General features: G+C 43.6%; 1 protein-coding gene across 1 annotated transcript in view; it reads right to left on the bottom strand.

Annotated features, from left to right (window-relative positions):
* The window catches only part of TRPC5 (transient receptor potential cation channel subfamily C member 5), a 93,785-nt gene that overhangs the window by 53,600 nt on the left and 27,278 nt on the right, over window positions 1-12,907 (bottom strand). Inside the window, exon 2 of the mRNA XM_050310546.1 lies at window positions 10,843-11,241. Coding sequence (XP_050166503.1) covers window positions 10,843-11,220 — 378 coding nt within the window. The 5' untranslated portion in view covers window positions 11,221-11,241. The remainder of the gene's footprint in view (window positions 1-10,842; window positions 11,242-12,907) is intronic.

Raw genomic sequence — 12,907 nt, 5'->3', positions numbered from 1 at the left:
AGAGCAGGAATCTCTGCTGATGTTAGTCATGAGCACAGGGTAAGAGGAACAAAATCACAGAGAGAAAAAGGAGAAAAGCTGGCACTGAAGGTACAATGGCCTTCTTGTAGGTCTTTCAGGAGTTTTACTTTGAACTTTATCTGGCCTGGTATCTTCCCTGGAGCAGGTCCTCTGGTTGAGTGTGTGTAAAAGCAACAGAGCTCAAGTGCTCCAAGACTGCTCAACCACGTGAACAAAGGTGCAACAAATGTGAAAGCCAAGGAGAGTCACTTCAAAAACATTGTCCTTAACCAAACTGATAGACTGATGTGAATGCACCTTTTGCCTTTTATAGACCATGGAAGCTAAAATTGTAAACTTCTTGGGTTGGATTACACAGATAAACATGTCACTTCTTGGGTCAGATAAACATGCATCCTGTTCTGGCACTGAGAATGCCACCACTCCTGTCTGGAAATAACTGATCTAATAATGCTCTTGCCTGTTACAGGTGGAACTGCCCCATTTTCAAGCCATCTTCACTTCATTCTTGTAAGTTCCCTTTAGGTACTGGAAGGAACCTTACATGGGTCTCTGGGAAAATGTTACACGCTTGTATAAATTTAATCATTCATTTTAGGTGATACAGTGGGTTCATGTTTCAATAACTGAGTATCTTAATCAAAGATGCCTTGAGAGATGCTTTGTATCAGAGAGATGACAGTACCTGTATCAGTATAGGGAGGCTGGCATTTTCTCTAGCACAATTCACGGAACGAGGTAATTTGGTAAATGAAATATAACGAACAAAACAACCTGATACCTAAAAAAAGTACCCTACTTAAGGGCTTTTGTGCTGGTTATGAGCAAGCTTTGCAACTTTGGCATAAGGCACACGTTGTAGATGTACTTATGAGCAAGCTCTGCTATTATTGAAGTGTTCCACTGGCTTCAACACAGCTGTCACAGAATATCCATCAGAAGAAAAGGCTCTTTCTGGTCTAAAATCTCCTCAGTGACTTCCATGCCTGTAAAGCCAAATAAAATTTCTGCCCCTCAGATTAATACTGCAAAACAGAGAAAATTAGCACTTTTTAGTGCCTTCTAGCAAGCCAAATGCTGCAACAAGGTTACCAGGTGGTACACACACTAAAATAGGCACCTTTGAATAAAAACCAGCATGATATAAAGTCACGGAATTGTTAATAACCATTAACTAACATAATGCATTACTACTGAAAGAACGTGAAAAATTAAATTTGTGATACCTGTGTAACCAAATGGCTTCCTCTACAACCAGTAAACAAAAGCAACACACAGATATATCTGCTCTAGATTCTTTCACTTTTCATTTGGCTTCTTATCCATGTGTTTAAAAATGGAGGTAGACTCAAGGGATTAGTCTTCAGAGCTAAACTGAAATCCAGTGCACTTGACAGTGGCAGAACTGCATCAGAGCTTGTGCTCAGCCATGTGTTTAGGAAATGCAGCACAGCCAGAAAGATTTTCAAAAGATGTCACCATTTGGGGCTGATGCTACATAATAACTTCTCTTCTGCTGGGGATTAAAGGAGAGGAATAAGGAGAGAAGCCTTCCCAAGGAAAGGATTTTGCAAATACACATTTAAATGGCCTGTGGCAGGTTCTTGCAGGCAGAGCACTCTCCTCTGAGCCACTCTCCTCTCAGATGGAGGTGGAGGAGATGAGATGAGGCATTTGATGAGGAAATGAAGGAAGAGGACAATCAGTGTGGCTTATTCTTCAAGTCACAGTTGGACGCTCTAAAGAGTTACCTCGTGTTTGAACCTCTTGTATTGAACTGAAACGCAACCTGAGGTCTCCTTTTCCCTGAATTCCTCTGTCTTTCTGCAGTTAAGAACTACTGAATCCAGCAGGAAGATTGGCTAATGGGTACCTACTCCTGTTTTGAGGAATCAGACCAGTGTTGTGCCACAAGCAGCTGCCCCCTCTCCTGGGGATGACTTCTCATCTGTGTAGGAATGTTTGAGAAGTTCACTGCAGTCACAGCTTACATGCTATGGCACATTATCTCTGTGAGGTGACCAGTGAATTTTGGTTCTGTCATACACCTGCTGAATGCTGACACTTCTCCAGCTACAACAACCATGGGACAAAAGTTCCAGACTGTTACAGATCCAGACAGTAAGGAAGCTCCTAAAGTGCCATAAGTGACATAAGGACTTGGCTCACAGCACGTTATGGATCTACCACAGCCTTTCCAAAATGCAGAGATTCTCTGGCTGCTTATTGGAGCTGTTTCCTGAGACTCTCTGATACCAACACATGTGTAAGTCCAGTATTGCTGACATGGGAGTAAACTGAATTATTTCCTGAATATGGCATAGGCAGACTAGGTTATATATGCTTGAAGCTGATTTTTTTTTTTTTTTGAGTAAAAATTGTTAGGGTTTAGCCTTCATTTTTAATGTTGTTTTTAAGTTCAGAAATTAATTTTGTTAAAGAGCTTCCTTAATCCAGACCTATAAATTTCTTAACTACTCTAAAGGCCTTGGGATGTTGCTTCACCTCAGATATTTTTTCATTTTATGGCTAAGCTTTCCCCTGACCACAACATGGTTAAAGACAGTCCATGGTTATCTGGAAATCTGCAGGCTCCATCTTCAAGGTAATCTTTGTTTTACTATGGTTACTATTTTTCTAATATTTTCCAGGTTTTATTCTGTGAGGAAGAGTTGTCCAGCTTTTTAATTTGTTTTACCTGGTCTCTGTATTATCTATTCCTAGTGGTAACAAGGACAAGATGTGCTAATATAGGTTAATCAGCATTCTATCTGTAGCCTTTTATGTCATCTTTGTGCATAAAACACTCTTTTCCCTGCAATTTATTATTACCTTATGCAGGTGAGAGATGTTTCACTAAGTTTAGGTGAGGTTGCTAACAGGGCTTGAAAAGGGAGGGGTTTTTTTGCTTGGGTTGTGTTCCTATTCGACTATATTCTTTAAAAAAAAAAAAAAAAGAAAAAGAAAGAAAATTAGATTCATCCCTAAACCAGCATCACAGAGAGGAGTGAGTGACTGCACCTGCTGCCAGCCCAGCACTGTTGGACGCTGCACAAGAAACATCTCGATACTCACACGCCAGGAGGGTCAATGTTCCCCATTTTGACCAATAAGTTGTGCTTCGGGCATTGTTTTACCAACCAAGACGACACTGTGGCTCATGAAAAGACCCCAGCGTTTGCAAGAGCAAAGAAATGACAATCTAGACAGGTGGCAGGGTCTTGCACGTGGACTAAAATCCGCAGAGTTGTGATCTTTGTTTATTCCCACTGAGACGGCGACTTCCTTTGTCATTCCCAGTGCTAAAAGCTGGAAGCATCTCCCTAATGATATGCACTTCACGCTGCAGAGCCTGCTGCTACCTCCTCATCTGCCTGCCTGAGGAGTGTGTAAGTGGAGCACACGAGCCCCCTCTCCCTGCCATGAACTCAATCCCGGCGATGCACGTGGCCCTGAGCCTCCTGCAGGCTCCAGCGCTTTCCCAACGTGTTCTCCCGAGGCAATGACAGAGCAGAGACCTTGGACTGCAGCATTCCCTTGCTGCAGCAATGCAGAGAGAAGCAGGGAGAATATTATTCTCAGTCAGGGCCTTTTTGATACCCTCCCCCCCACACTGCTGCCACCAAAATACTGCCCATCCCAGGGACCCAGGAACATACTGCATCTGACTGAAACACACTGCACAGCTTGCCCAGTGCAGGCAAGGGCTGAGATCACTCTTCCAGGGTAAAGATAATTCTCTGGGAAGCATCTTGTATAACATCCCCATTCCCAACCTCTCCACGTGTCCGTATATTAAATTACAAGCACGACCTGTTTGCACAATGCTGTAAGGTAGTTTTTGGCCTGACCCCACCAGCACTCCCAGGAACTGATAACAGACTTGAGGCTGACCCAGGAGAAGGAGCCAGTGACTTATTGCCACTGCTGGAAGCCTGGTAGCTGCCACTGCAGCCTGCAAGCCTTAACCTTGGTGCTACTCATCAGGTCCACGAGATGTATCACCCCAGTTGTTTGTTTTGCCTCACACCTGATCACCTGGATTTAAGACTATTTAGAGAACAAGGCAGCGGGGAAGGAGGAAAGAAATTCCCAGTTAGATGCAATCATTAACTGGAGTGGTCTCTGACTTCTCTGTGGTTTAGTTTAATTAGATGGAATTCATTTTGAAGGTAGCCTCCAACGTCAGAGGCATGTTAACTACAGCTGTGAATTATTACTGCATCAATAAAAATAATGAAAAGCTTGGATGCTAACAGAGCCATTAGGCTTTGGAGCAGTAACAGCTAGTCCTCTGCTTTCAGATGCAATCTTTAATCTTTATTATGCCTTTCAAATATCTCCATACTGAGAACTTGTGGCCTTTTTTTTTATCTCAGCTGCTGCTTTTGTTGAGAAACTGCTCTTGATCAGGAATTTTAGTTGAGAAGTCCCCAAGTCTCTCCTTCACCTCTAAAAGAAACCTTTTACTGAAGGAGATAGGGTAACATTTCCCACAGCTACAACCCCCAGATCCCCCAGGGCAGGACCTGATCTGTCCCACCTGCACTTTGCCCAAAGGTGAGACAGATCCCCTTCAGCCAGAGTACGAGGAGCACCAGCTGCTTCTAAAACTCTTTTCTTTCCAATTGCCTGCAGAATCTACATTTTATATCGTGAGATACCTGAGAACTGAACGGCTTCCTTTGACTTAAGCAGTCCAGTCGGTGGTAGCACAGGGCTGACAATGAGTTTGCACATCTGGGAAGTACCTGCAAGTCTGGGAAATGAAGGGCTGTTGGTGGTAAGAGTTAAAATTTGCACTGGATTCTGACTGCAGGACAAGAACCCGGTGTGAGTAGGAAAATTAAATTAAAACCACATTATATCAAGAAGGTTACTGGATCTGGGCAAGGATAACATGGCTTAATGAAACCTCTATTTTCTGTTTTACAAAAGACTGTCTCTAGGCTATTGATCTATGATATCTTCATGAAGATTAAGGTGGATTTTCACTCATCAGCTCACCTGAAAGGGATTTTTGAGGTTAAATTTTAAGTTCTCTAAGAGTATCAAGTGGCATCAACTTTCCACCAGCAGGTATCTGATGATTAGCAACTGAGACTGAAAACTTGCCTTTTATTCTCAATAGTTTTGTCTTCACAACCATATTCTTCCAGAGTTTATTCTGGTAAAGCTCCTTCTTTTGGAATACATAGAGATCTGTTGAGGTCTCATTGATTCAGAAGGCCTTTGGACTATCAAAACAAACTGAATCACAGCCATAAACTAAGCTGTGATCCCTTTCCTTTTTATCCTTTCTGTTGAGGAATTGCATTTGTAGAACCAATCTGTGAACCAGATGAATTTGGAGCCATCTGCCACGAGCAAATCGCTTCGTTTGGCAGATACCAGAGAGACGCTCGTGTCCTCCTTGTGCAAATAGCTGATGTCAGCTCTGATGGGAAGAAAACAGCCACCCTGTAAAGGTGCTTATGGCTACACCAGGACTGTGGAGTAACTCAGATGATCAGAGCTCCCTAAAGAACGGGAGGAGGGCTCAGCAGTCAGCACAGACCGTGCCTGATGTGCTGTGCAGCCAGGCAAAAAGTGAGGCACAAAAATCTGTGCAAACTGAGAGCTGTGATGCACAGTGGAGAGCTGGGACTGCTTCACAGAATTCACATGTGCAGCTGCAAAGAAAATGCCCCAGAAGACCTCACCTGGAGTCACAGGGAAAATTTATGCTGATTTCAGTGGCTTTAAAATGTCAGGAAATACAAGTATTACTAATGATAAATACAAAGTGAATCAAATAGGTAGGAAAATGTGAATATTTGGACATGTATTTCCTGCTCTTTCCTGGAAATTAGATGTTGTTTAAGTGCAGCTCAGGTGCTGAATCCAGCCTGGCAGAAAACATAACCCACTGTATTGATGTTTGGACAGTGAAAAGAACATCTAAGAGGACTTTTAGAAACAAAAAACGTGATGAAACTCAAGGATCAAATAGGTTGAGAGACACAAGATGTTTCTGGAAAGCAGAATTTGTTCAACAGGCTTCATATACACATTCCCTTGCTCCCATGGGAGTACTGAATCAAAAAAAAAAAAAAAAAAAAGTAATTTTAAGTTCCCCATTAATTCCAACCCCATAGGACCCCAGCTGGGTATCTGTTTTCCATGGGTACCTACAGAATAGAATGGTATTAAGGTCTTGTTTTGCCACTGTATGTATTGGAGAGACTACTTTGCATTTTAACATCCTACCCCCAAGGAGATGAGCCACCTGACTCACTAAGCCTGGGCCAAAGCCAACACTGCATCTGCACGTGCTGATTTTTGCTGTTTCTGTCTGCAGCTCCTTCTGGTGGTTATTCAGTGATTTGTTGTCTTATTTAAAAATAACATGCCACTCATCACTGAGCACAGACTGCCATGCCAAGTACACATATATTACTCCTCTGCCACTATGCAGTAACAACATCAGCCTCCCAACTGTCCAGAAAATCAAACTATAACTATTGCACCAGATCAGGCTCACTTTTAGTTCCCAGAAAATACTACAGATCCCTTCAGGCAGAGTAACACTTGCATACCCTCTAGGTTCCATGAATATTAATTTATTCTGTTGTTCCTCTTAATGTTGATGAATAGGTTGCTTGATTTCCAAATGTCTGTCAGCTGTTTGTGGAAAAACAAACTACCCTATGACCTAAGTGACCAATCAGCAACACAAAGGGACTGGTCAAAGTGAACTGTGGTTTAAAAGAAAAAGCTTGGAGGATTAATTGGAGTAAATGACATAACATTTGGAAATAACAAGTGAACTTGTAAAAATCACAGAACTAGAACTCTTCTGTTACTTAAATCTATTTTGAGGAGATAACTGAATTTCCTTTATTTCCCCGAGAATTTATCTTGGTGTTGTGCCATGCCCAGACCTCATCCTGCCAAGGCCCACCTGTGCTGTGGTGGGTGGGCAGGGCTGTGGCAGCCTCAACACCCCAACTTCATCTCACAGGCACCTTCCATCCACCCTGGACCACACTTGCACACAGACATGAAGAAAAAATTGAGAGTGCACCCCAGAGCGTGGTGTGGTACGTTTGAGGAGTTCCAACAGTTCCAGTTGGAAGACATGGATAGGTCATTTAAAACCTGGGCTTCACTCCTTGCTGGGAGTGAAACACATCAGCACACCTACACATCAGCACACCTCTGTGGTCTTCCCATGGTAGCAAAAGTCAGGTGTTTGCACCATGAGGACCCTCTCATTGACCCCAAAATCTCCCATAGCCAACAGTGTCTTTCAAAGCAGCAGTAAATGTATCAGCCATTATTCTAGTTGTAACTGGTAAAGTCTTCTCCTCATCTTTATCAAGAGACTCACAGCACAGCACACAAAAACCATGGCCATGAGTTGGACAGAATGGATGTGAGAAGAAATTCTAAGTTCTTAAAATAACCCACGAGCCTTGCCTGGAGATAAACCTAAAAGGAAATACATCCACTTTACCACATCACCGCTCAGCAGGCTCATCTATCGTGTGCTCTGCAGCAGCCTTTGGAGGGAGGTGGTTCATGCTCCTGTTCTCTCACACGCTCCACATGTAAACAGAGTCATTTCCTCCTCTCCTGAGACACCCCTCACACGCAGGGCTGCGGTGAGGGAGCTGCCTGTTGTTATAGTTACTGCCTGTGACTTTACCCCTGCCATTCTCATGGCATTTTCAGTAAATGGTGCTTAAACAGCAGTCTAGCAAAGGTTTGCAGAATAATGATTCACAAAAATTCTCTGCATAACCTCTTCATCCGTTTCTCCCTGTCCCTTACATCATCAGTGAGACCCTGATTCTCCAGCATAAGGAGCACAACAAAGGTCACTTCTCATATTTGAAAGGGTTTTTACTTCTGCTGCCTGGGAAGGTCATCATCACATGGGGGAAAAGCAGAGCTCTTCCCCTCAGGCAGCTCTCAAGAGACAGGCATGGAGCATCCAGGACATATCAGCCTGCAGATACTCCGTGGCTGCTGAGACAACCTGCAGCTCTGCAGGTCAAGTCTCTAAAGGGTCATGATTTTCTACCTCATTTTGGGCATCTCTTTTGTTAACCAGATACAGTCATGGTAACCCCACAAGAGGCAGGAATAACACAACCTGTAACATTCTCCCATCAGGACTGAGGATAAGCTGTGGGAATGAGAGAAGATACACGCCCATGAAATGGATTGGGCTGAATGATGCGACTCAGCTGCTTTCGAGATGCAAAGACAACAATTAACTGAGCTGATGACTCAAACAGCTCTTCATGCCTGGCAATCGGAGAAACCAGACTTTGGGAGAGAGGCAAGTAATGACTGCTCAGAAGCAGAGAGCAGGAGAACAGAATTAAGGGGTTTTCGCAGACACCAGACTCAGATGAATGAGCATTTAAGACAGAGTAATTAGAAGATGCTGCTTCTGCACCTTTGCCTGGAGTCCAGCAAAGACAACCAGCCCCTGATGGGAAACAGGCTGCCACAATGTGGTCCAAGAAGCTGCCTTCAGTCATCTTTGTCCAGTGAAATTGAACCCTGTGTACATTTAATGAATAGATTACACTAAACCTGATATATAAGAAGTGCTGTGACACCATCTTACAAATTTCTCAGCCAGACAGAAACCCTTCCATGAAGCGTGAATTTTTGTTACTACTCAACAAAACCCCCATGTTTTCTACATCTTTTAGAATATGTAAGTAGCTGATGAGAACAAAGCTGTGCTAATCTGATTTATCAGCTGCTTTTTGTGAAAGCAATTAGGTGTGGGATTCCCAAAGGACTTCATGAGAAAGGGTCCAGCAAAGATAATTAATGAATGTATATCGATTCTGCTGTGGAATTAGCATCAGGAACTTGTGTTCCTATATCAGCTTTGTGCTTCTCTCCATCTAATGTTATATCACTACACATGAAATAAATGTTAATTACCAGCACTGCACGAACAACCAGTGAAACTGCTGAAATGGAAGTCCAGTCCTGCAGCCCTCTCCCACCAAACACTTCCTGCAGTCCACAGAAGAGCCTGAAACCCAGCCAGGGAAGTTAATCCTAGTCTGCACATAGAATCTTGCATCAAGCCAGTGCTACTTTAAAATACACTGATGAAATTTGTCTTGTAACGAACCTTGTAAACAAAGCTGAAACTGGCACTGCATCTCCCTCTCCCCCACACGTGTTCTCCTCCAAGTTATGAACCCTGCAGCAGAGACAATCCCAGCTACAGAAGGAGAGCTGCACGCTGGCACAGAGAGAACAGAAGATGAAACAGGCCTGCCATGAAATGGATCACTGAGCTAGAGACACTGGAGCTGAACTTCAGCTGCCATAAATCAACCTCATTTCATGGACCTTTATCTCTGGCCCAGTTAACCCAGCAAGGCTTTGAATTTGAGCAGACAAAAGCTTTGGTATGCAAGAGATGTTAAAGAAATCAATCAACGTGAATCCTATCGCTTGCTTTCCATGCCACTTCAGGAGAAACTTGTCATTAACCTGCAATAATTACTGGCAGTTCCTCATTGCCATTGAAAAAAAATTTTATTCTATTCTGCTTTCTGTTGAGCTGTAGGATGCTCAAATTGCCAGAAGACTAAGTTAAAAATGGCTCATTCTCCATATGTGGTCCTTATTTTGCTACTTGTATTTTGTCGAGACTAAAACCCGGTACTATCATTTCAATTTCCAGGTGTGATAGATTAATTTTTGAATCACACCTTAGAATCACACTGATACAGCATGCAGAATGCTGCTTTTCTAAATATTAAGCTGAGCACTCTTGAACGCTGTCAGGGTTGATCCTTATTGTTTGCTTTGGAGCAACATAAAATGACTACTGAAAAACTATGTACTAAGGATCCCTATCCATTGAAAATGTTTTCTTCTATGACTGACCAGTATTAATCATTTTCTTCCTTCACACACAGAGGGATGTGCTGCCTTCAAAAGGAGACTTAATATATGAGGATTACCCACGTTTTGGATGTTTCTTTCTAAAGCAGTGAATATATAAAACATTGCCAGTGGTTGGTAACGTACTTAACACACTCCAATTACTGGCAGGAATACTTACAAATGACAAGAAAAAAACCAGAACACACAGCTGGGGTAGCGTGATAGGTCACACTCGAAGTGACAGGATTCAGAACTTCAAGGTTTTTCACAAAGACTTTATGTAACTCAGGAATGGCTTTGTAGCTGAGGATCCTTCCTACAGGTCATAGCTGTTCATTGCTCAGCCGTACAGCAGATTAGCTCTTGCTGTAACATTCTGTTCTGCCTCAGAATTTCTGCCCTAGAGCTCCCTGGAGAGGGACATCAAGATGATGTGTCTGCACTACAGCAAAGGACTGAAACCTAGCAGACTTTTGCTTGCTTCTAGTTATTTATAAGCATGTGTGCTTTCAGGATTTACTTATGAAAAGCAATTCCACTTAATATCAGTACAACAGCGTGGCAATAGTTCATATTTACAGATTGTAATGTAATTTCAGAAAGCCACAAATTCCTTTAGAAAGCACTCATCTATAAATCAACCTATAAATCAGCATGGCCACAAACACTGTAGGGCTGGAAAGAACACTGAGAGAGAGAATGCTGAGTGTTTTTAAGTCACACAGAAAATGTTTGTTCAGACTGGAAAATCAGCATCCAAACAGGACTGCCCACGTCTGCCCTGGGCATTCAAAGCAACGGACCCGCATCAAGGACTGTGCTTCACGAGCGCTGCGCTGCACCACCCCGCGCAGTGCAATAGCTCAAAAATAATAGCTCAGAATCGAACAGGAACACTACACCAACCTGTTTTTCACCACTGGGCTTCCTGTAATTCAGCAGCAGCTCCACAGCTCCCACCACCTCCTTGCGTATCGCGTAGAGCAGCGCGTCGCCCACGTACACGCTGTGGCTCAGCAGCAGCTCCATGATCTCCAGGTTCTCGTTCTCTATGGCTATGAGGAGGGCGCTGCGGCCGAGAGGATCCATGCAGTTAATGTTGATGTTGTAGTAGATCTCTGCCTCCTGCAGGGCGTGCTTGACGCTGGCGTAGTCCCCCTTCTCCACGGCGCTGAGGTAGGCCTTCTCCTCCGCCGACAGCTCCGCCTCCGCCCGCACGATCTGCAGCGGGATCCGGTCTCTGTACGGGGAGTAATTCACCTTTTTGTAGTATAGCTGGGCCATTGTTCATAGTGACCGGGCAACCTGCGAGGGAGAAGAACCACACGTAAGTGACAAAACAGACACAGAGGGGACAAACTTCCCAAGGTTGATACCTTGGAGATTTGATGTTTTGAGTTTTTAATTTTTGTAGATCTTAGAAGTAGTTATGTAGTAAATGTAGATTTTAGAGTAGCAGCATATTATCCCTTTACCCTTTAACACACCATCTCAAACCCCTGTTACCCATTCCCATATCAATTCCCTAAATTCCACAGCCTGTTTAGTCTCTTTTTCAAGGTAGAATTGTAGAAGAACACCCTAACCCTACGGAACAAGATATAGCCATAGACCCAACAACCTTCAGGCCTAGAATTCTGGAAGGCCTCCAAGGACATTACGTGCTCTGAGGAAGATGAAGAGGACAATGAAGAAGAGGGGGTCCCAAAACACCCCCAGACCCAATTCCCAAGAGGTGTGGCGGGGGCAGAACCTGGGTGGTGGCTGGACGGGGATTGGGCGAAAATCATTATAAAAACTGCAGACATCTGTATTTCAGGAGCGCTGGGGGTATTCCAGAAAGCCTGGGGGCTCATTAAAACTTTTGTATCCTTATCTTATCTCCTACCTAATTTGACTTGGAGTCTTTTTTCCCCACAGCCATTTATGCAACAAGGTCCATCCTTCTGATCCCTTTTTAAGATGTTTTGTTCTCAACATGGAGACCATAACAATCCTTGAGCCACATTAAAGGGCTTCCCGAAAGCATAAAGGTGACCCCACTGCCCAGGAGAGGAATGCAGAATGACAGACACCTGGTATATTTTTTAATCTCAAGTAAACACTATGCCATTGATTTCTTTTATCTGCTCAGAGGCACGATCTTGTTGGTTACGGATAACCCATCACATGTGCAAATAGGTGGATTTCTCATCTTCGCTTTATTTCCCACTCAATATTTTTTTCAATTCCTCCTTTTCCACTGATGATGCAGGTCCTCAGCATCTCTGAACTGTCAGTGATAAAAGCTGCTGATTTACACCCTCCTATTTACAGTAATAGATTCATTTTGAATATTTTTGCTGCTTCTCCTCTGCTTCCATGTCTTAAAATAGGTTTTTATTTTTCCTTAATGTTTACTCTTTGACTAGGTCACAGTTTTATTTTTAAAGCTTGAATGTTTTTAAACATATTTTCTCACTCTCCTCATTTATAAATAGGACCTAAAGACAGGCTGATGTAGAAAGCCCCCACCCTTGCTCTCCAAAGGCTGTGATGTTGTTTTCAGGTCTAGGAAAACGAGAAGTAAATTGTGCCCTGGAACAAGTGCAGCAAACTGAACAAATTATGGCTCCTTGAGAGCCTAAGAGGTGACTGGAGTAACAGGAAACATGGGCTCGACAGGTTTTCACAGGTAAGGAAAAAAAGGAACTAAGCCTGTCTACCTCTGTTTGGCATTGATGAACGACCCCAAGTCAGGACCAGGGGACAGCAGCAGCTATAACTAATTGGACTACTTATTCCATCTCCTTGCACAAAGCTCAACGCCTTCCTGCAGCAGATTAGCCAGAGTTTTGTTCCATTTCAGTGCCCTATCCAGGGAAAAAGGGAGGTTCCTGTGGTCCTGACGGGGATTTGGGGGTGCGAGGCCACGGGCTGCCGTTGCCGTCGCCTCCTGCCGTGGGGGAGCCGCGTTCCACGGAGCCCACAC

The sequence above is a fragment of the Myiozetetes cayanensis genome, unplaced genomic scaffold, assembly GCF_022539395.1.
Source record: "Myiozetetes cayanensis isolate MyiCay16 unplaced genomic scaffold, myiCay2020 scf15, whole genome shotgun sequence".
Classification (NCBI taxonomy): Eukaryota; Metazoa; Chordata; class Aves; order Passeriformes; family Tyrannidae; genus Myiozetetes; species Myiozetetes cayanensis.
This window is presented reverse-complemented; position numbering and strand designations above follow the sequence as displayed.